Consider the following 22599-nt stretch of genomic DNA (forward strand, 5'->3'; position numbering starts at 1 on the left):
GTCTATAAAATCATGACTGGTGTGGAGAAAGTGAATAAGGAAGTGTTATTTAGCACTTCACATAACACAAGAACTAGGGGTCACCTGATGGAATTAATAGGCAGCAGGTTTAAAACAAACAAAAGGAAGTATTTTTTCACACAACGCACAATCAACCTGTGGAACTCCTTGCCAGAGGATGTCATGAAGGCCAAGACTATAACAGGGTTCAAAAAAGAACTAGATAAATTCATGGAGGATAGGTCCATCAATGGCTATTAGCCAGGAGGTGCAGGGATGCAAAACTGTGCTCTGAAGTGTCCCTAACCTCTGTTTGCCAGAAGCTGGGAATGGGCGACAGGGGACGGATCACTTGATGATTACCTGTTTTGTTCATTCCCTCTGAAGCACCTGGCATTGGCCATTGTTGGAAGACAGGGTATTGGGCTAGATGGACCTTTGGTCTGACCCAGTCTGGCCCTTTTTATGTAATGCCCATAATTCGTAACTACTAATGGCACGCCATTGCCATCTAGTGGCCACACACCTAAAGGAGATAATCTCCCTCTCTCCATAGCTGCCATTCATTCCTACCAGTACCTGAGCTCTGGAGGAGGGTGGGAAAGGTAACAGTTGGGTCTTGTGGAAGCAGCTGGTTTCAGGTCTGACGCTGGTTTTCTCCATTATGATCAAACAAACTCTCCTCCTCTCTCCTTTCTCCCCTCCCCACCATGCCCCTAACAGGATGAGAAGAACCAAATGATGACCACAAACGTCTGGCTGAAACAGGTGAGGGATCATTTCCCCGCGGGGTGCTGGGAGGAGAGGTGGGTTTCCCATGTCACAAGGAACTCCCCGGGGCTTAGGAGTTTGGTTCAGAGAAGTCCCGACCAGCCTGGCTTCTCGTCTAGCCGCACTTCTTGGGGTTAGAAACTTCATGAGAAGAGCTTTGGATGCTGGATTTCAGCCTTGTCCCCCTGATCTGGGTGAAACCCGAGAGACAGGATGCCCCAGGGGCTTGGCACTGGTGCATGGTGACTTTACCCATGTGGACATGGCTGAAATCTAGCCCATGTGAGAAGTGGCTGGGAGCTGTTCCCCTCCCACAGCGGCTCAGACTTTGTGAACTGGGTTGGTGGGTCTCAGCCCAGGTCCCCAGGGATGGGCACTGAACGGACCCCAGTGACAGGTCTCTGAAGCGGCTCTGCCAAGGGCAGAATTTAAAGCATGTTGATGGGACCGTCCATCGGGAGCTGATCGTGGTTCAGCCTGTGCTCTACCTGCCCTACATGGCGAGACCTTCGCTCAGCAGGATTGCCGCCTGGGACCTTTCACCAGCACTGAATTCCCACCAGCGCCCAGATGCCGTGGGGATGGGCACTTTAGCAAAGTGCCTACTAATAATGAAGACGTGTTTGAAAAGAGAAAATCTGCTCGGGAGGAACCTCTTTAAGCTGAGCAGCGACCGAGGACCCCTTTAGCTCATGTAGGAGGGGCCCATGCTTCGGGCGCTAAACATCCGAGGGGACCCAGGATGAGTTGTTACAAGAGGACACTGTACGTCTCCTTGCAGCAATGGTCGCCCCACTCCCTCTGGCGGCTGGATCCCCAGCCCTCGCTGGCCAGCATGTCCATCTCAGACCCTTCTTGCTCTTTCCTCCCCCAGGAGTGGAGTGACTACAAGCTGCGCTGGAACCCGGCGGACTTCGATAACGTCACCTCCATCCGGGTGCCCTCTGAGATGATCTGGATTCCTGACATTGTGCTGTATAACAAGTAGGTGACACCACTGCGCAGGTACAGCAAGGCAAAGACCTTAGGGATGGAGAGGGGACCTAGGGGGTCCCATGCCTGCAGGCCAGGCCTCACGGAGACGTCGGTCCTGATCCCACTTGCAGTTGCACCAATTGAAATTAGGAGTAACTCAACTGAAGTCAATGGGTTTACACTGGTGTATCTGGGAGCAGAATCAGGTGCATGGTAGCAGGGAGCCAGAGTGAACCACATGGTCTGTCTGTGTCCAGCAGCCTGAGCAACAAATCCCCTTCCCATGCATTACGAGGGTGACCAGATCACCACACTAAAATATCGGGACACATTGGGGTGCCATCAGCCCCGCCCACAGTCCACTCCCACTCCTCCCAGGCTCTGCCCCCCTTCCCCCCCAGCTCCCCCCCCCCCCCCCCCCCCCCCCCCCTCCCCGCGACCTTCCTCATCCCGGCCCGCCGCTGGCTTGCTGCATCCCTCCTCAGTCCCCCACCCACCGCTCGCCTCCTCACCCCCCGGCCCGCCACTCGCCTCTTCACCCCCCCGCCCGCCACTCATCCCTATGGTGCCGACTTCCCCTCTGCTGGGTGGGTGCTCGCCCACCCCCTGCCTCTTCCCGCCCTCGCCCTGCCCCCATTCCACCCCCTTCCCCCAAGTCCCCGCCCCTGCCCTGCCTCTTCTCCGCCTCCTCCCCTGAGCGTTTTGCGTCCCCGCTCCTCCCCCCTCCCTCCCGGAAAGCCGCCAAACAGCTGTTAGGCCGCAGGAAGCGCTGGGAGGGGGGGAGGAGCGGGGACGTGGCGCGCTGGGGGGAGAGGGAGAGAAGGAGGCGAGGAGGGGGAAGCTTGGCTGCAATTTTTCCCTGTAGGTGCTCCAGCCCCGGAGCACCTACAGGGTCAGGGCCTCCCTCCCGCTCGCCTCCTTACCCTAATATCGGGACAAATGGCGTCCCGAGCGTACATCGATCGGGATGCGGGACAAAGGGTTAAATATCGGGACATCTGGTCACGCTAGGCATTACAGCCCCGTCTCCCAGGCTGTTTCCACCAGGCAGGGCCCTACGCTTCACGACACCATGTTCCTGCTCATGCTTCCAGTTGAAATGTGTGTCTTGCTGCCACCTGCTGGTGCGTCTCGGTCACTAAAGGAAATGTTATTCTCGACCTGGGAAGGGCCTGCTTTTTAATTAACGTCCGGCCTCGTTAACAGATTCCGTCACAGAGCAACCGTATCCTGGGGAACTGGGTCGGAGCCGGGTTCCTGGGTTCCAAACCTGCCCCGCGTCATTTCATGACCAGCTGCCTTGACAGACAGGGTCTTCATCGGCCCCAGGCCCGGCCATGAGTTTGCAGGGTTTCGTGCCGCACGCTCAGTGTTCTCCCTTGGCATCCAGACAGGAACCTTGCTGCGCTCGGCTGCAGAGACATCTTGAGATACCCCCAGGCCCGATCTCCTGCTCCTGCCCCACCGACTTCTTCCTGATCTGTCCATCCAGCCATGCTCATCACCACAGTATCTGACACCTGCCGCGGGGTTGTGTTGGGTCACTGAGCCCCTCTGTGTCTACCCACCTAGGCACTTACGTGTCCCCCCTTCATCACACATCTCAGCTCCTCCCGAGGACCCGATCCCCCCATTTCACAGATGGGGACACTGCGACCTAGAAGAGTTAGGGGTGAAATTCACCCCCGTGCAAAGGGCCAGGCTCCACTTTATCCCTCACACCGGGGACATTAGTGGTGCCTTGGCACTGGCCGGCCACATGAGGTGGAGTGATTTGCACAGGGGGGGCTGTAGCAAGGCCAGGAACTCAAACCGAGATCTTTTGAGTCCCAGAGCCGAGCTAATCACAAGCCCTTTCTCCTCTTTTACTGCTCCTGGTGGATTTGGTCTTGCCTCCTCCCCGCCCCCCACTTTCTCCGAGGCTCTCACCACTCTGACCCCCGCTCCTCTGTCCTGCAGCGCCGACGGGGAGTTCGCCGTGACGCACATGACCAAAGCCCACCTCTTCTCCAACGGCAAGGTGAAGTGGGTGCCGCCGGCCATCTACAAGAGCTCATGCAGCATCGACGTGACCTTCTTCCCCTTCGACCAGCAGAACTGCAAGATGAAGTTTGGCTCATGGACGTACGACAAGGCCAAGATTGACCTGGAGAGCATGGAGCGAGACGTGGACCTGAAAGACTACTGGGAGAGCGGGGAATGGGCCATCATCAACGCCGTGGGCACCTACAACACCAAGAAATATGACTGCTGCACGGAGATCTACCCCGACATCACCTACTGCTTCATCATCCGGCGCTTGCCCCTTTTCTACACCATCAACCTCATCATCCCCTGCCTGCTCATCTCCTGCCTGACCGTGCTGGTCTTCTACCTGCCCTCCGACTGCGGGGAGAAGATCACCCTCTGCATCTCCGTGCTGCTCTCCCTCACTGTCTTCCTGCTGCTCATCACCGAGATCATCCCTTCCACCTCGCTGGTCATCCCCCTGATCGGCGAGTACCTCCTCTTCACCATGATCTTCGTCACCCTCTCCATCGTCATCACCGTCTTCGTCCTCAACGTCCACCACCGCTCGCCCAGCACCCACAAGATGCCCCGCTGGGTGCGCGCCGCCTTCCTGGACTTCATCCCCCGCTGGCTTTTCATGAGGCGGCCTCCGGTGCTAACCCCCCGGCAGGGGCTGAGCGGGGAGTATGACCCGCCTGGCGTCAGGCTCAGCACCTCCAGGGGCTGGCTGGAAACGGACGTCGATGACACATGGGAGGAGGAGGAGGAGGAGGAAGAGGAGAGGAGGCACCCCGGACGCGCGCCACTCCAGACAGGCTCCCACAAACACAGCGTCCAATACCGCTCCGGCTGCGGCCGCCACCTGGGCAGGGGGCGGGGGGCCCGGGCACAGCGCCCGCCTGCCAAAGGGGACAGCTTGGGGTCGGATCCCAGCTTGCTGCTGTCCCCCAGCATTCTGAAGGCCTTGGAGGGGGTGCACTACATCGCAGACCACCTGCGGGCCGAGGACGCTGATTTCTCGGTGAGTCTGCGCCCTGCTGGCTCGGGAGGGCTGGGCCCTGGCACCGTGGGTCTTTCCCCCACTCTAGCCATTGGTTGGAGTCTGGCCCATTTCAGGCACCACCATCTGATGGCTATTCAGGGGCCCGGTTGGCACGAGTGGGCGGGAGTCAGTCTAGCTCCCAGCGGAGAGGCACCCCCTGCATTGCCCCCCCCCCAGAGAGCAGTCCCAGCAGAGAGGACCAGGCAGTGATGGGCAGGGGGAACTGGCTTTCCTTCTCTCGCCCCAGCGGGGTCCAGGATCCGGGGCTGGGGGGAGGCCTGTCGCTCGGGCAGGGTGAAGGGGGCTTGCTCCGCTTGCTGCCCCTGCCCCAATGCCCCCAGCTGTCCAGCCGGCGCTGCGGTCACCTACAGTCGTTGTCTGCGGCTGTTCTGTGACCTCTTGGTCGGTTGTCTCCTTGCCAGGGATCAGGGGAGAGCTCGGAAGAGGTGGGGCTAAAAACAAATTAACTATTCCCAGGCCAGCGATTGGCTGATGGGAGAGGCCTGTGCAGTAATGGAGCGTGTGATTCATTCACTGGTGGGACTCCATTGAGGTCCAAACGCCAAGGGGCAGGACAAGCATCTGCACTCCGCTGCAAAGCAGAGCCACCGGGCCACGGCTTGAACACCATTTATGCTCCTCGGGTGCCATTGTGCCCTGAGGGACTCTGAATTAGCCGACACCCAGGCTGAGCTCTGCAGTGAGGGACACACACACCTAGCTTGGGTCTTCTCAGCACTGGATTAAAGTGACATGTGGCCTGGATAGACCAATTCTGCGGGGCCTCAGTCGTTGCTCCTGCATTTCCCCCTCAGAGCCCGTTTGATTTGCCCCTGAACAGCGGTCTTAGGAGGGGAGTATTGTCTAGTCTCGCTGCTCTGTTCTCACACTGCTTCCTTCGGGGTATTTATCCTCTCCTAAGATGCAAGGGAGGTTGTTAGCCCCAGGGAACTAAGGCAGAGGGAGAGAGACGAGGTGACTTGCCCAAGTAGCCTGTAGCAGGGGCAGGAATTTGAACGGCTTCCAAGGAGAGCGGGGATTTTTTCACAAACCACCCTCCTCGCCCGCCCGCCACCAGTACCAATTCATCAAAACCGAAACTTCACGTCACAGGGTCGGTGCTGACAGAGCTTCTGACTCGGAACATTTGGGGGGAAAGAAGTTTCAGACCTGTCCCAATGTCCCACTTGGACATTTTCAAACTGGAACTTTTGAGTCAAAACAACTTTTTCGTTAGAAATGTGAGTAAAGTTAGACTAAAAACGGCATAAAACTTGAAATAACTAGAACCCTTCTGCCAGTTGTAGTCAGCAGCAACCAGGGCCGGGTTCAATATCTGGGGGTTCCCGTTCAACAATACAACACAGAACCGGCTCGAGCCCCCACCCAGGAACGTGGGACAATTACACCCCACCCCTGGGCGCCGCTGAGAGCAATACTTCCCCCTCACAAGCACAGAGTCCGAGTGTAGCAAAGAAACTTTTAATGAAAGGAGGGAAATCACCCGACATTAAGTTGGGAAAACGTCGCAAGCAGGATTCATAGACATAAAACCGTGAGCAAAACACCCACCCCAGAATCTGTGGGGCCGTGTCTTTTGCCTCAGATTTATGAGTTCTACCACCAAAAGTTCCTCCTTTCTCTCTCCGCCGCACCCCACTCACAGTGGTTGTCCTTGGTCAGGGAAGACCCAGAGTTCAGAGGTGCATCTGTGTGAGTTCACCTCCCACCCTGGAGAGGAGGGCACCTGGCTCACACTCGGCCAGCCACCCTGCTCCGCTGTCCTGAGGTCCCCTCCCTTAACACGACTCTCCGTGATCTCAGCTGTTAGCAGTGGAACCTCGCTGCTAACGCACACTAGGCGGTTTCTTGCATCACAGACACCATCCCAAAGCAGATCTAATGGTTAGGCCTGGTTACCAGTGATTTCAGCTCTATTAGCAAGCCATAGGGTGTATTGCAAGCCTGGTTACCAGTAATTTCAGCTCTATTAGCAAACAATAGGGTGGATTGCACCCTCAGCAAGTTTGCAGATGACACTAAACTGGGAGGAGTGAACATAAGAACGGCCATACTGGGTCAGACCAAAGGTCCATCCAGCCCAGTATCCCGTCTACCAACAGTGGCCAAAGCCAGGTGTCCCAGAGGGAGTGAACCTAAAAGGTAATGATCAAGTGATCTCTCTCCTGCCATCCATCTCCACCCTCTGACAAACAGAGGCTAGGGACACCATTCCTTACCCATCCTGGCTAATAGCCATTAATGGACTTTACCTCCATGAATTTATCTAGCTCGCTTTTAAACCCTGTTATAGTCCTAGCATTCACAACCTCCTCAGGCAAGGAGTTCCACAGGTTGACTATGGTGGTAGATACGCTGGAGGGTAGGGATAGGATACAGAGGGACCTAGACAAATTAGAGGATTGGGCCAAAAGAAATCTGATGAGGTTCAACAAGGACAAGTGCAGAGTCCTGCATTTAGGACGGAAAAATCCCATGCACTGCTACAGACTAGATACCGAATGGCTAGGCAGCAGTTTTGCAGAAGAGGACATAGGGGTTACAGTGGACAAGAAGCTGGATCTGAGTCGACAGTGTGCCCTTCTTGCCAGGAAGGCCAACGGCATTTTGGGCTGTATAAGTAGGGACATTGCCAGCAGATCGAGGGATGTGATCATTCCCCTCTATTCGGCATTGGTGAGGCCTCATCTGGAGTACTATGTCCAGTTTTGGGCCCCATACTACAAGAAGGATGTGGAAGAATTGGAAAGAGTCCAGCGGAGGTCAACAAAAATGATTAGGGGGCTGGAGCACATGATTTATGAGGAGAGGCTGAGGGGACTGGGATTATTTAGTCTGCAGAAGAGAAGAATGAGGGGGGATTTGATAGCTGCTTTCAACTACCTGAAGGGGGGTTCCAAAGAGGATGGAGCTCGGCTGTTCTCAGTGGTGGCAGATGACAGAAGAAGGAGCAATGGTCTCAAGTTGCGGTGGGGGAGGTCTAGGTTGGATATTAGGGGGAAAAATTTTACTAGGAGGGTGGTAAAGCACTGGAATGGGTTACCTAGGGAGGTGGTGGAATCTCCTTCCTTAGAGATTTTTAAGGTCAGGCTTGACCAAGCCCTGGCTGGGATGATTTAGTTGGGGATTGGTCCTGCTTTGAGCAGGGGGTTGGACTAGATGACCTCCTGAGGTCCCTTCCAACCCTGATATTCTATGACTAGAATTTTCAATTCAGTCTTTACCAGCTCTGTTACTACACAATGGACAGAGAAAGGGTCAGGTGGTACCTAGGACCCACACCACTAAGTACAATTACCTATCCCCACCCTCTCTCAACTCACTGGGCTTTGGCACCCCCACCCCCTGCCTAGCAAGTGCAGTTTGATTGAGGGTGAGTCTGCACAGTTCTGCTGCCCCTGGTTCACACTAGAAGGACAACAACCCTTTAGTACCCCTGCCCCCATAACAAAGGGACTGGGGATCCAACACCAGCCAAAAGCGATCATTTGGGCCAAGCAGCCCCATCATGCTGTGCTCCTAGTGGGTGTGCCCATGCAAACAAAGGTGGCTCCCCAAGTCCTCTTCCCCAGCTCATCACCAGATGTCAGGGGAGAGCTCATTCAGACCCTACTTATATAAAGTTTCGACAGACCTCAACCAGATTTGAGTTTGCTTGGGGGGGGTTTTAGTGTGGGAAGATTTTGAGATTTTTTTTTTTACTTTTTGTCGTGATTTGAGATGGGAAAAAATGTCAAAATCTCAAAACTTCTTATGGGATGGAAAATCCCTTTCCTGCCCACCCCAGCTCCAGGTTACACCTGCATGGCCAACCTCTCTCTCACAACACAACAGCCTCTCTGCCAGGCTGCCGGGGCCTCCCATGACCCCATGCTGCTCTCGGGCCCCACATCTCACTCTGACTCTTGTCTGCCTGCAGGTGAAGGAGGACTGGAAGTATGTCGCTATGGTAATAGACCGGATATTCCTCTGGATGTTTATCATCGTCTGTTTGCTGGGGACCATCGGCCTCTTCCTCCCTCCCTTCCTGGCTGGGATGATATAGGGTCTGTGCCCGGCCCGGAAGGTGGTCCTGCTCCCAGACCTGTGGCCAAGGCTGGGGAAGGGACAAACTAACCCACCCTGACTGTGGAGCCACCTTGGGCTTGTCCACACTGGAGGAACATTGTCAAGCCACGACCCCATTTGAACTCCCGCTCGTCCCGGTTAGTACCAGCACAGCGCCAGTGCCGAAGCCACACGTCCCCTGGGCCCAGCTCCAGCTGTGTAAATGCTCACACGCGTCTGGTTTGTGCCAACAAGTGAACAGCGCAGGGGAGTTGGGGCGGGAGAACCCTACAGTGAAACCCCAACAAGATTTTTTCTTGAGTCACTGAAACTGCTTAAAACTAAGCAGATCAGATCAGAACGGAACCCCCCGGGGTGCTCTGCGTTTGAAATTAACATGCCCGTAGCTACCTAGCAAGGCAGCAGGTGCGCCCCCTACGATGGGAACACATTGCTCACGTTGGTTTGGTGACAAGGTTCATTTCATACTGTTCCTCCCAGCCACACACAGTTACCGAGTCCACTTTATCCCCCAGGTGCAAACATAACCCACTGGTCAGGGTGTGTTAGAGGTCCCCATCTGTAGCCTGCAGCTGGGAAGCTCTAACTCTAGCAGCTCATGCTTTTAGCTACGGAGGTCCCCGGGTCAATCCCCAGTGGACAGCCATGGCATAAGCATCCCAGGAGTTAATTCGGGTGATTGGCACCCGGGTCAGCCTAGCCCAGGTGGGAGCAACCTCACTGCAAAGCCGTGCCTGTGTCCTCACTAGCACTGCGCGGCGTGTGTGGGGCTAGGACTTGTGAGGGCACGTCCCATGGTTCTTTGTGCTGCTCTACGATTCTTCTCCATGGAGCCGGGAGAGAACTTGTCTGTCCTTCCGGGTACACAGGGGGAATTGTGGGAAGGCACTGGAGGACTATCAGCGGCTGAGCCTGTGTCCTCACCGCGAAGCCGGCAGGTTCCAGGCTGAAGGGAAAGCAGCACCTACCCCCTCAGCAGGGCCAGCTAACCCAGGGTGAAATTCACTCCAGTGCTCAGGGCTGGCCCAAGAGCTAGTCACCACTTTCAGCCGTGTTCTGCCCGGAACGCCCATTGCAGGTGAGAGCTGCCTGGAAGTTCTTTTCAAAGCAAACAAACATTTTTTTGGGGGGGAAGGGATGGCGAATAGTCAAAAAAAATTGCTGAAACTAATCACAACAAAGATTTTTTTGTTTTCACATCGAAAATTTGTTTGTTTGCTTTTTGGGACCCCGCCCCCTTTCCCACCTCCATTTTTCCAGGGGGGAAAGGACGGGGGGGGGAAAAGGTTTTCTATTAAAACCTTCCCAAAATCTTTCATTTTGATTCGTTTCATAAAAAAACCCCGCAAAAATTTTCAGATGAAATGAACAATTTAAATGCCGTTTGACGTTTCTCCATGGAAAATGCTCAAACAGCCTTAACTTACTGCAGGCGCTAATGAATTCGGAGAACAAACCTGGCAGGCTTTCTGGCCAGTTTCTAAATGGAGGAAACTGAGGCACAGAGAGAGCGTGGCAAGTCGCGGAGATCGCACAGGAAGTCTTCTGCCAGCGCAAGGACTCACACCCCGGTCTTTAACGGCCCAGCCAGGTAGCATCAAAGCGGAGCCTGGAACCCGGGCATCCCAGTTCCCCCAAGCTAGTCAGCCAACTTGTACGTAAAGTCAAACTAAAGTTCTGTCTGGCCCAAGTCAGTGTTCAAAACAGTACCCTGAAGCCCGGTAACACAGGAGGGAAGGCAAACATCATTTCCTGCCTTTTTGGAAGCACCAGAGAAAAATCAAAGAAAGCTTCTCTGATTTTATCCTTGCAGCTGGCAGGGTCATTGATTGACATGTGTCGGGGCTAGTGCCCCCAGTGGAAGCAGGACTAATATCTAGGCCTCTGCCCAGGGGCCAGTTTCACTGTAGAAGGGATGATCCCTAGGCAGGCATTAGTGTGGTGACTGGGTGGCATGATCCTGGCTTGTGGTGCTAAGGGTCCAAGCTTCCAATCCCAAGGAAGGCCTGGTTGTGGATGTATAAACAACAGGACCTTAAATTTGGATGTCTGGGGTTTTTTTTTACTATATATATATAGCTACATTCTAGCCCAACGGTAAGATATGGGCTGGATGCAGGAAGGACTTTAAATCCCAGTGTTGCCAGTTATTGGGGTATTTGGGGTTCTATGTAATCCCCAGCTGCTGGACACAAGAGGCTGTAGGAGACGCCCAGCTTTCTATCCAAAACGAAAGGACGTTTCCAGCCCTTCTAGCGGGCTTTAAATTGCGAAGCAAGTGCAACCTGAAGGCAAAGAAAAAGAACCCCTCCCCCATTTATTATCTTTCTAAAAAAATCTCGTGATTGTTAAACCGATCTCAGGATTGGGGGCAGGGATATGATTTTGCCCCTGAGTTCTGCAAGACATCGACTAGGCGTTCTGTGTTTGGACAGCACCTCACACCATAAGGTCCTGGGGCTCCTGCAGTGAATGGGTTCCCTAGGGAGGTGGTGGAATCTCCTTCCTTAGCGGTTTTTAAGGTCAGGCTTGACAAAGCCCTGGCTGGGATGATTTAGTTGGGATTGGTCCTGCTTTGAGCGGGGGGTTGGACTAGATACCTCCTGAGGTCCCTTCCAACCCTGATATTCTATGATTCTATGATACATAATAAGTAATTAGTAATTCTTGCATCTGAAGAAGTGAGGTTCTTACCCACGAAAGCTTATGCTCCCTATACTTCTGTTAGTCTTAAAGGTGCCACAGGACCCTCTGTTGCATAATAAGTAATAATGGTCCCGTCAGGCCTTACGAATCCACGCCGCTCTAAGGTCAAGGTGACGTCCCAGAGATGTTCAGTATTATCTTCTGGGGAGGCTAGATTGTCACCCGTAAACACGCCTCCCTCCCCCCCATTCCAACGTGACTGTTCTGGCCTACAGTCGATCCAGCCCGGCCACCTATGTATAAAGTACCCTTACAAACAACAGCTCTCCAACACGCACCTGCTACTGCTGCCACCTGGGGGCTGGCCTAGCAAGGAGAAGTGCCTGAGGCCCTTTCATCCAGGACGCTTTGAATGAAGGGAACAGGACGCAGAATGATCGGAGACATGGAGCCTGGGCACAGGAGCGGAATAGCGAGCTGGAATACATTTTTCAAACACAGGCGTTAGCATTGATACTGGCAGGGCCATATGGCATACAGGAGTCTGTGGGTGGACATTTGTGTTTCCGGATACGAGTATAAAGATGTGTGTGTGTGTGTGGATGCGTCTGAGTGGATGTGTGTAGAAGGCCAGGTAGAGGGGTAGGTGGGTCTGAGTTTGAATGTGTTTACACTCAGGTATAGCTTTGTAAGTATGGGGTATATAGGAGAAGTGTGTGTGGATGGGGGTATGGAGGTGTATCAAATAGAATGTTTTGCACCAGTGATATCACTACAAGATGCAAACCCCGCAGCGGCTGTAACTGGCCTCCCGTTTAGCCTTCAGAGACAAACAGAACCGATTTTGTTACTGGAGTGTTCTCCGTTTTCAAGAGTCCTTGGACTTCAAGTTCTAGCTGACCTGTCCTCACAGGTCCGCCAGAGCAAGAGAAACAACACAAGAAAACCTGGGAGATGTCCAGCCCAGGCTGAGCCTTGCGCTTCAGATAACCCTCATGCTCCAGGGCCTTTGATGCCTGCCCATAAAGAATACCCTTGATCTTGTGTCTAACACCCCGCGAGCTTTTGCAGCCACAAGGGGCCATTTGAGAGGAAGGGGGGAAACACAAGGGATCTTGCGAGCCCCACCCTCAGCCATATAAAGTCCATAACTCTCACACCACAGAAAAGCAAAGGCACAAACTTTGTACATCATTTATCTCAACCAGAATAAACAGCTTCATGGGAATTAATGGCCACAGCCAAACCGTACAATTTTGAATTCAACCACAAACCGAATAGAAAGATTTTCGTCGTCGTTGTTGCTTTGTTCTTTTTTTTTTTTTCCCCCCACACAGAATCTTACAGAGAAGCAAAGATCAGAAATACCGTCCTCGGGGTTGGTTTGTGTTTTTAAACGGCAGAACAAAGGCTACGATTCGGCGCTGTCCATGCTCTGGGATCGGTGCATTCCAGCTGCAGACGGGGAGGGGAGTGAGCGGATAGGTTCCAGAGATGCATACAGATCACGCACGGTCATTAAATAAACTCTTCTATACAATGTACAAGAAAATAAACAGTCTCTTCATGGCTCAGTGGAACATTTCCAGAGCGCCAGGTGTCTAACACCCGGGTCTCAGCCAGCATCGTCCAAACACCCTAGTCTCCCAATGCCTACAAATGTAACAAGGGAAAGAGGGAACCTAAGAGCCACCTGCACCTGTGAAATTCACCAGTCTCCTGTCAACTCAGAGGGTGCTATGGAAGTAGAATTGATCTGAAAGCTCCCTGGCAGGGCTGGGACTGGCAGGTGGCTGGGTGATTCCACTTGTCTATCCCCACCCCACCCCACGCTCCCCACCCCTCCAGTGTCTTGTGTGTACAGACTCATCCCCAGCAGCACATTCCATGGGGCACAGGAAGACAGCGCGTTCCCCACAAGCATGCCCTGTAAGGGGGAGGAGCCAGGGGAGTCTCCGCCCTGTTCTCAGAAGACTGACACGACAATATACAAGACACGAGCGATTGCAGGGAGGGGGGTGGAACATCGAGGCGGGAGGAGATATTTAAAGCCGGGCCTTCTGGAGCAGATTCCTCTCCCGTCTCCACCAGCAGCGTGTCTCTCTCTCTCTCACTCCAGAGTGAGCTTCACCAGGTTGCCTTGGACCTTAGCCTGGTCCACAGCGTCCAGCAGGTTCTTGGCGTCCACGGCCAGGGTGTGGGAGGCCGTCAGCATCTGGCGCTTGCACTCCTCGCTCAGCGAGGTGACGGCGTTCTGCTGCGCCAGGCGCATCTTGTTGATCAGCTCGGCCAGGTCCTTGTTCAGCAGTTTCTGGGTGCCCTCGATCTGCCAACGCAAAACACACACATGTGGCTGGGAGCGTTAGAGGCAGCAGCGGAAGAAGAGCGTGAAGGACAGTCCTAAAGCTGGAGGCCCTCTAGTGGCTGGATCACATAGGGGATAACAGCCTACCACTGCTGCCAGCTAATGGAGTTACTCAGCTACGTGCACACTCAGGGATGACTGCAGTCGGTGCGGTCAGTAGTTCCTTCCAAGACAGCTTCATCCAGACCAGGGTTTAGGAAGACCCTGTGATGTCATTAGGCAGGAAAGCCTGCGCAAGTCACTCTGAGAGTAAGAGACAACCACAGGGTCTGTCTATAACCAACAGCCTCAGTTGAGAATCACCTTTATATTCATTACACCTGAGCCCTGTCTCTTCTCTACCCTGCCTTGCCGGGGGAAGACGCATGGGGGCTTTACCACCAAAATGTAAGTGCTCCCTGTTGAAGCTGCATCCTCGGATTTATCATTGGTCCTGACCATGATACCAGGCTGAAATCTAATGCCCTCTCCACCAACCAGGCCTTCGGTTTGCAATCCACTCCCCTTGGACAGTGAAATCCGCTAAGAGGGCCCGATTCACTGCTGGCTATTGCTGCTACCGTGTGTGGACAACTCTCCCAATTTTAATCATGAGCCTTGCAATGTTTGATAATTTTCTTAAAGCCCCAGCTCCTCGAGTCATGTGATTGGCCAGGCCTCTCAGCTTTCCTTGACAAAAAATACCGCGTTACCAGCTTTCCCGGGAGAAAAAAGTTGGAAAATGCGCCTCCTTCCGGCTCAGAGAGCAGAAGTCAAATAAAAAGAAACCCTTTGTGCTGCTGTTGGTCCCATGACTTGGGGCGGCCTGACTCACGATTCTGGCACATTCGGAGCTGGCTATACCCGCCTCCATCCATGTGGGATGAGCTGTCACCTGGCACTTATAAATAGCGACTCAAGGAATTCTCTAATCAACTCTGTATGGCCCCTGGCAAGCCCTCGTGGGTGTCATTGGAGTGCGGTTTCTTTAAGAGCCAGGCCTGTGCTGTCACCCTGGCTGGTAGACGTAGAGTGCAGGGGACCGACTCCTGCGAGAACAAAGGCCCCTCTGGCAGGAGGGCAGGTGCCTTGTGCTGTGTGAGCCCTGAAAGCACGAACGTCTGCAGACTGGGATCTGCTCCCAGGACGTGCGGGCAGGGAGCTGGGGGTGGGGAGAGACCATGTGCTGGGATCATCCATTACCCCAAAGGCGGGGGGTGTCCCAACTGACGGCTCTCCCTGGCAGTAGGGGGTGCGGGAGCCCTTACCTCTGTGCGCGATGAAATGGGCAGAGCTGGCAGGATCTCGTCCACGCTGCCGATCAGCTTCCGAAGGGACAGGCCCACGTTCTGTGAAGGGGGAAAGGCAGCGTGAAAGGCGTCTCCGGCTTCGGCAAAAGGCTTCGTTCTTAGTAACGACCTGGGCCTGTCTTGGCTTGGGAGGGCCGCTGCAGAGAGATGCACTCTGGGAAATGTCCCCCGCTCTTGGGTCAAGGCCACCACTGGGGAGAGGTGCATCTTGGGAAATGTTCCCCGCTCTTGGGTCAAGGCCACCACTGGGGAGAGGTGCATCTTGGGAAATGTTCCCACTCTGGGGTCAAGGCCACCACTGGGGAGAAGTGCAACCTGGGAAAATGTTCCCGCTCTGGGGTCAAGGCCACCACTGGGGAGAGGTGCATCTTGGGAAATGTTCCTGCTCTGGGGTCAAGGCCACCACTGGGGAGAGATGCAACCTGGGAAAATGTTCCCTGCTCTTGTGTCAAGACCACCACTGGGGAGAGGTGCATCTTGGGAAATATGACATGAGCAGAGAAAGGTCTAACATGATCCAATGGCTGGAAGTTGAAACCAGACAGATTCAGACTGGAAACGAGGTGTCAATTTGTACTAATGAGAGTAATTGACCACTGGAGCAGTTCCCCAAGGTTTGTGGTGGATTCTCTGTCACTGGCAATGTTTAACTCAAGACTGGCTGTTTTGCTAAAAGCTCTGCTCTGGGAGTTACTGTGGGGCAGGTCTCTGGCCCGTGTTACACAGCAGATCAGACTAGATGATGACAATGGTCCCTTCTGGCTTTAGGATCTCTGACTCTAGGATCTGTCTTAGTCCTTGCCAGTCTTCCCAGGAGGCAGCCTTGGGTGCCTTCCTCCTCCCCTGGGGGCTTTACCTTCACCACAATGATGTACCCCTCTGGGGGCAGCTGGCAGATCTCGTTCTTGAGCTGCAGTACCGCCTTCACCAGCTCCATGACGTTACTGTACACCGTGTCGTCCGTCCGGTCCAGGTTGGCGGTGGGGGCCGGCTGGATCGGCTGCCCAGAGACCAGGAGAGGACATATGATCTGCTTGCCCGCCGGGCCGGCTCACCAAAGGCTTCAGAAGGAAGCCCCGAGGAGAAAGGACAGCAGCCGCGCACGACGCAGTCCCTTCTGTGCCCCCGGGGTGGACTCCCCGCCTAGCGGGCAGGCAGCTGTTAGCATCATGGTGCGTGCAGACCCACCAACAGCTGGGCGGAGGGTCAGTGCTTCCATTGCCAAAGCCAGGCATGGGGGCGTAGCATCGGACTGCTAATCGCTGCTCCCCACTCCAGGCTCAGGTACGTACTAAAGGGACACTGGGCACAGTGCAGTGACCACGGACCACCCTTCCCTCCCTCCCTCCCTCTCTCCCTCCCGGGGGCCCTGAGTAGCTAGGGCCAAGTGGGGGGCTGGGGCTGGTTTCGAAGTGGAAGAGAAGGGACAGATGCAGGCCGGGAGGGAGAAACCCAGCCGGGTTCGTTTTCACACATACCTGAGCTCCATGCCTTGGAGGCTTCTGGGGTGGGCCCGTAAACTCGGCTGAACCGTGCGGGAAAGAAAAGAAGAATTGTTGTTCTGTTTGTTATTTCTATTGCCGTTGCCCTCGGAGACCCCGGTCAGGCCTCACCGCGCCATGTCCTGCCGGCACATGTGGGGCCTGTCTACACTTCGAACTGCCCGGTGTAACTTCCAGCTCAAGGAGACATGCCCATGAGAGCTCTGATCGACCTAGTGTGCTAAAACCAGTGTAGCCGCAGGGGCGCGAGCAGCGGGAAGGGCTAGCCGCCCGAGTACGTACCTAGCGTCTTGGATGGGTACGTCCTCCCCACCCCCAAAGAGCTCAGTCTGGGTGAACAGGCACTGTTGTCTAGACCTTTAAATAGGTTCAACCCCCAACACTGGTTTTGCACCACGTGTTAACCCATGGAACTCCCTGGCTCAGGATATTATATAGACAAACAACTTAGAAAGCTCCCCCCACCTCGAAAAAGGATTAAACAATGTGTCTGAATGAGAGCTGCATGTGCAGCCGGAACAGCTGCTGCCAGAAACCCCACCCCTATGCTGGAGGAGGATGGGACAGTCTGGAATGGGCACTCACTGTAGTCGGTCTCCTTCTCCGGGAGCAGCTGCAAAGAAAAGAGAAACATCATCAATAAGCCTAGGTCCTGAAAACCTGAAATGAGGGAGGGCGTGAGTTGGAACCACCTCTCCTGTCTGGCACCAAGCGAACCCAGCAACAGCAAGGTGTAGACACAATCTCCATGGTCGGAGTATCAGGCGGGCCCCAGGTTCATTGAGATCACCGCGGTTCCAAGCACCAGTTCGCACACCACTGGGTGCGAAGAGCCAGGCCAGCGTTTCAGAGAACCGAGGTTCAGCTAGTGGAGGTTCTACTGTGATTTGCATTGTTCAGTTGGGGAAGCAAGGCAGAGAAGATCAATTGTAACGGTTAAGGGGCTGGAGGAACTTGCTTACCAGGGAAAGGCCTACGAGCGAGGTATGTCTAGCTTGGCTGAGCAGTGACTGGGGAGCGGGGGGAGAGGATGGCTGTCTAGGAGCATGGCAAGGATGTAAACACCAAGGACGGGGAGACATGGTTAGGGATGGGATAAGGGCTGTTGTACTATACACCTGTCAGGGATGATCTAGAGAATACTTAGTCCTGCCATGAGTGCAGGGGACTGGACTAGATGACCTCTCGAGGTCCCTTCCAGTTCTATGCTTCTATGATTCTACAAGTATCCCTATTGTACAGATGGGAACTGAGGCTAAGTGGCTTGCCAAAGGTCACACAGGAAGTCTGTGGCGGAGCAGGGAAATGAACAAAGACCTACCAGATCATAGGCTAGTGCCCTAACCACTGGAACAAAGAGATGTCCCATCTAGTCCAAAGCATGGGCCAGCCAAGTCCCGCTCACACTTCTGAGTCTCTGAAAGCACCTTTCATCCCAGGTTCTTTGTTACAAACAGGGATTAAAAAGGTATTTCGAGAACCCAGTGAGACAGGTAATAACTAGGGCTGTCAAGCGATTAAAAAAATGAATCGCAATTACTCGCACGATTGAAAAAATTAATCATGTTTAATCACACTATTAAACAATAATAGAATACCATTTATTTAAATATTTTGGATGTTTTCGACATTTTCAAATATATTGATTTCAATTACAGCACAGAATACAAAGTGCACAGTGCTCACTTTATGTTTATTTTTTATTACAAATATTTGTGCTGTCTTTTCAATTCACTTCATACAGGTACTGTAGTGCAATCTTTTTCATGAAAATTGAACTTACAAATGTAGAATTATGTACAAAAAGATCCCTGCATTCAAAAATAAAACAATGTAAAACTTTAGAGCCTACAAGTCCACTCAGTCCTGCTTCTTGTTCAGCCAATCGCTAAAAGAAACAAGTTTGTTTACATTTGCAGGTGATAATGCCGCCCGCTTCTTGTTTACAGTGTCACCTGAAAGTGAGAACAGACGTTCGCATGGCACTGTTGTAGCCGGCATTGCAAGGTATTTATGTGCCAGATGCGCTAAACATTCGTATGCGCCTTCATCTTCAACCACCGTTCCAGAGGACATGCGTCCATGCTGATGATGGGTTCTGCTCGATAACGATCCAAAGCAGAGTGGACCAACGGAATGTTCATTTTCATCATCTGAGTCAGATGTCACCAGCAGATGGTTGATTTTCTTTTTGGTGGTTCGGGTTCTGTAGTTTCCGCATCAGAGTGTTGCTCTTTTAAGATACCTGAAAGCATGCTCCACACCTCGTTCCTCTCAGATTTTGGAAGGAACTTCAGATTCTTAAACCTTGGGTCGTGTGCTGTAACTATCTTTAGAAATCTCACATTGGTACCTTCTTTGCGTTTTGTCAAATCTGCAGGGAAAGTGTTCTTAAAACGAACAACATGCTGGGTCATCATCCGAGACTGTTATAACATGAAATATATGGCAGAATGCGGGTAAAACAGAACAGGAGACATACTATTCTCCCCCAAGGAGTTCAGGCAAAAATTAATTAACGCATTATTTTTTTAACGAGCCTCATCAGCATGGAAGCATGTCCTCTGGAATGGTGGCCGAAGCATGAAGACGCATATGAATGTTTAGCATATCTGGCACATAAATACCTTGCAACGCCGGCTACAACAGTGCCATGCGAACACCTGTTCTCACTTTCAGGTGACGTAAATAAGAAGTGGGCAGCATCTCCCGTAAATGTAAACAAACTTGTTTGTCTGAGCGATTGGCTGAACAAGAAGTAGGACTGAGTCGACTTGTAGGCTCTAAAGTTTTACATTGTATTGTTTTTTGAGTGCAGTTATGTAACAAAAAAAAATCTACATTTGTAGGTTGGACTTTCAGGATAAAGAGATTGCACTACGGTACTTGTATTAGGTGAATTGAAAAATACTATTTCTTTTGTTTATCATTTTACAGTGCAAATATTTGTAATAAAATAATAAATATAAAGTGAGCACTGTACACTTTGTATTCTGTGTTGCAATTTAAATCAATATATTTGAAAATGTAGAAAAACATCCAAAAATAGTTAATAATTTTCAATTGGTATTCTATTGTTTAACAGTGCGATTAATTGCGATTAATTTTTTAGTTAATCGGGTGAGTTAACTGCGATTAATCGACAGCCCTAGAAATAACTAGAAGACAGTTTGGCTCCTATCAGAATTAGCTTTGTGTTACTCACTGGAGGAGAATTGTTGTTCATATAGACCATAGGGTCCTGTAATGGAGAAGAACAAGAAATATGAATCGCACAGAACCAGTGAAACAATTATCTTTATACGTTATAGCTATTGGACTGTCACAGACATGTGGCCCCCGAGGAACTTGAGAGCTGTTATCATTTTGCTGCTCATCTACTTCATGGCTAAACTAAGATCTTCCCAGGCTAAGAGAGACTCTCCTTTAGCCATTACCAGTAAAGGGCATATGACACACCGTTGAGCAGTTCCAGTGCCTCCCAGCAGAGGGCAGACAAACATATTAGTAGAGCTGGTCTCGAATTTTTTGACTAAGCGACTTTTTGCCCAAAAAGGCAGATTCATCTAAAACAAAATTTTTAACAGGAAAGAACTGGCTTTGACAAATTTCCTTTTAAAAAAATTGTTGGGAAAAAAGTTTCAAAATTGACAAAATGTCCCATTTCGACATTTTTCAAAACACAAAGTTCCATTTTTGGTTCAAAATGACTTTTTGCTTCGAAATTTAAGTTACTTTATAGTAAAAAATGTTTTTAATTAAAAATGGTTGAAATTGAAATGAAACATTTTGATTGACCCAAACAGATTTTTTTTTTCTGGATTTTTGGTTCATGAGCAATTTTGAGCTTTCAATTTTTCCTCCCAATTCAGGAGAAGAAGTAGTTTCAAAATCTCGAACATATTCCCAGGACAGAAAAACCACTTCCTGATCAGCACTACACATTAGCCATTTAGTGATTATACTGAATGCTCCATAACAGAGCGTGTTAAGCAGCCAGTTTCACAGTGGAGGAAACCAAAGCTAACCCTGTTTTTATCATGCTCACAGACCTAGGCTGCTACACATTAGCCAATGCAATCATTGTATCTAATTTAAAAATATACTACGACCACTGATTAAAACACTATTCCAAGCATTTTCAAAATTCACAGTTGTTCCATACTCCAGGGTTCAAAAACTTTTCCAGGAAATTTTCCACAATATTTTTAACCAAGATTCATATCGAAACTATTACAGACATTTTTCATCCCCCCCAAACCAGGTTTTCTTACCAAAAACTGGGGTTTCCACACACAGAACATTTCTATAACAAGTTTGGTACAAATGTTGATTAAAAAGCACGGCGTGGAAAATTTAGTAAAGAACAGAAAATGTCCATAGTTTTGACAACCTTTCGTGAGAAGTTTTGGGTTTTGAAAAAAAAAAAAGGGTGTGTGAAAAATTCCAGCCACCTATAGACACCATAGTACGATATTCTCTGGTAACAGCCCCAACCTCCAGACTAGCTCCGTTATTGGTGTAGACTATTGGATTATTAGTATTTTTAAAATGTATTTAACCCTATAAATCTATCTTAGGTACATCTATGGCCCTCATTACTGTAGTATCAGAATATTTCAGTCTTTGATGTATTTGTCCTCACAGCACCCCAGGAGATAGTGCAGTGCTAGTATCTTCATTGTACATATGGGAAACTGAGGCACAGCACAGAGGAGCTAAGTGAATTGCCAAAGGAAGTATGTTGCAAAACAGGAGCTGTGCCTTGGTCTCTAGAGTCCCAGCGCACAGCCCTGACAACTGGACCACCCTAGCAGAGCAATACGCTGATCTAATAGTGACCAGAGCTGGGCTGGAGCCGTATTTTCCATGTCGCCGGAAATTCCGTGATTTCAAAAACTTTTCTGTTCCGATACAGAACAAAAACAAAAAAACAGAGACATTTCCCTTGGAATGAAATTCTGGGAAAAAAACCAAACCTTTATGAGGTCAATCCAAAAGTTTTGTTTGGTTTTTGACTTTTTAAAACCTTTTATATTATATTAAATACCATTTTAAAGCCTGAAAGGAAAAGTCCGTTCAGAACAGAAAAGTGAAACGTTCCCTTCCAAGAATATCAAAGAGAAGATGGACTAGATGACCTCCTGAGGTCCCTGCCAACCCTGATATTCTATGATTCTAAGACTCCGACCTCAGCGGAACCCTCTGATCCAGGGTTATCCCCAAAACAAAATTTCCTCAAACTTGACACATTCCTGGGCAATGTTTTGCTTTTGACGAATTGGCATTTTCCAATGGACAAATGTTCCATCGCAAAACGTCTGGCCGGCTCTCCGGCTGAACCCGCTGGACCCACTCACCAGGGACTTCTCTTCTTGCCTCAGCCACTGATAATCCTCCGCCATCTGCTTCTGCTGCTTGTCGAGCGTTTGCCGCATCTTGGCCCGCTCCATCTCCCACAGCTTCTGTGCCTCCTCCCTGCTAGTGGGCCTGAGGAAGTCCTCCTCCTTGGAGATAGAGGGTGGGCTGTGACTGCGGCAGTCACGGCTCGGGGACTGCCCGCCTCCCGCACGAGCCAGGCACCACTGGAGAACTCAACCCAGAACCCAAGGCAACAGGCCACCCTCTGCCCATATTGACATCCCATTGGAAGCTTGAAACCAAGACCATGTTTATGTCTTTCAATATATTTTCCTTCATTGTATGTGTAGACACTGGTTAGTTATTGCAGGGCTGCCCATGCTGGTTTGTTATGGTAGGGTTACTCAGCGAGAGATCTGGGCCTATGTTGGTTTTTATGGTAGGGTTACTCAGTGGGAGATCTGGGCCCATGCTGGTTTGTTATGGTAGGGTTACTCAGCGGGAGATCTGGGCCCATGCTGGTTTGTTATGGTAGGGTTACTCAGTGAG

The 22599-nt window shown here is 51.5% G+C and overlaps 2 protein-coding genes across 3 annotated transcripts in view; one reads left to right on the forward strand and one right to left on the reverse strand.

Moving 5' to 3' along the window:
• Positions 1-8864, forward strand: part of CHRNA2 (cholinergic receptor nicotinic alpha 2 subunit) — a 25320-nt gene extending 16456 nt beyond the window's left edge. The window contains exons 3-6 of the mRNA XM_026656343.1: positions 724-768; positions 1646-1755; positions 3706-4777; positions 8739-8864. Of these exons, the coding sequence (XP_026512128.1) occupies positions 724-768; positions 1646-1755; positions 3706-4777; positions 8739-8864 (1353 nt within the window). The remainder of the gene's footprint in view (positions 1-723; positions 769-1645; positions 1756-3705; positions 4778-8738) is intronic.
• Positions 8865-13381: 4517 nt separating this feature from the next.
• The window catches only part of PTK2B (protein tyrosine kinase 2 beta), a 116728-nt gene continuing 107510 nt past the window's right edge, over positions 13382-22599 (reverse strand). For both annotated transcript variants that reach the window (XM_026656342.1, XM_026656341.1), the window contains 7 exons: positions 22050-22196; positions 19895-19930; positions 17275-17302; positions 16666-16712; positions 16044-16187; positions 15146-15226; positions 13382-13859 (listed from right to left, as the gene is read on the reverse strand). In XM_026656342.1, the coding sequence (XP_026512127.1) occupies positions 13644-13859; positions 15146-15226; positions 16044-16187; positions 16666-16712; positions 17275-17302; positions 19895-19930; positions 22050-22196 (699 nt within the window). In that variant the 3' untranslated portion in view covers positions 13382-13643. The remainder of the gene's footprint in view (positions 13860-15145; positions 15227-16043; positions 16188-16665; positions 16713-17274; positions 17303-19894; positions 19931-22049; positions 22197-22599) is intronic.

The sequence above is a fragment of the Terrapene carolina genome, unplaced genomic scaffold (genome assembly GCF_002925995.2).
Source record: "Terrapene carolina triunguis isolate 2854851 unplaced genomic scaffold, T_m_triunguis-2.0 Scaffold228, whole genome shotgun sequence".
Taxonomy (NCBI): domain Eukaryota; kingdom Metazoa; phylum Chordata; order Testudines; family Emydidae; genus Terrapene; species Terrapene triunguis.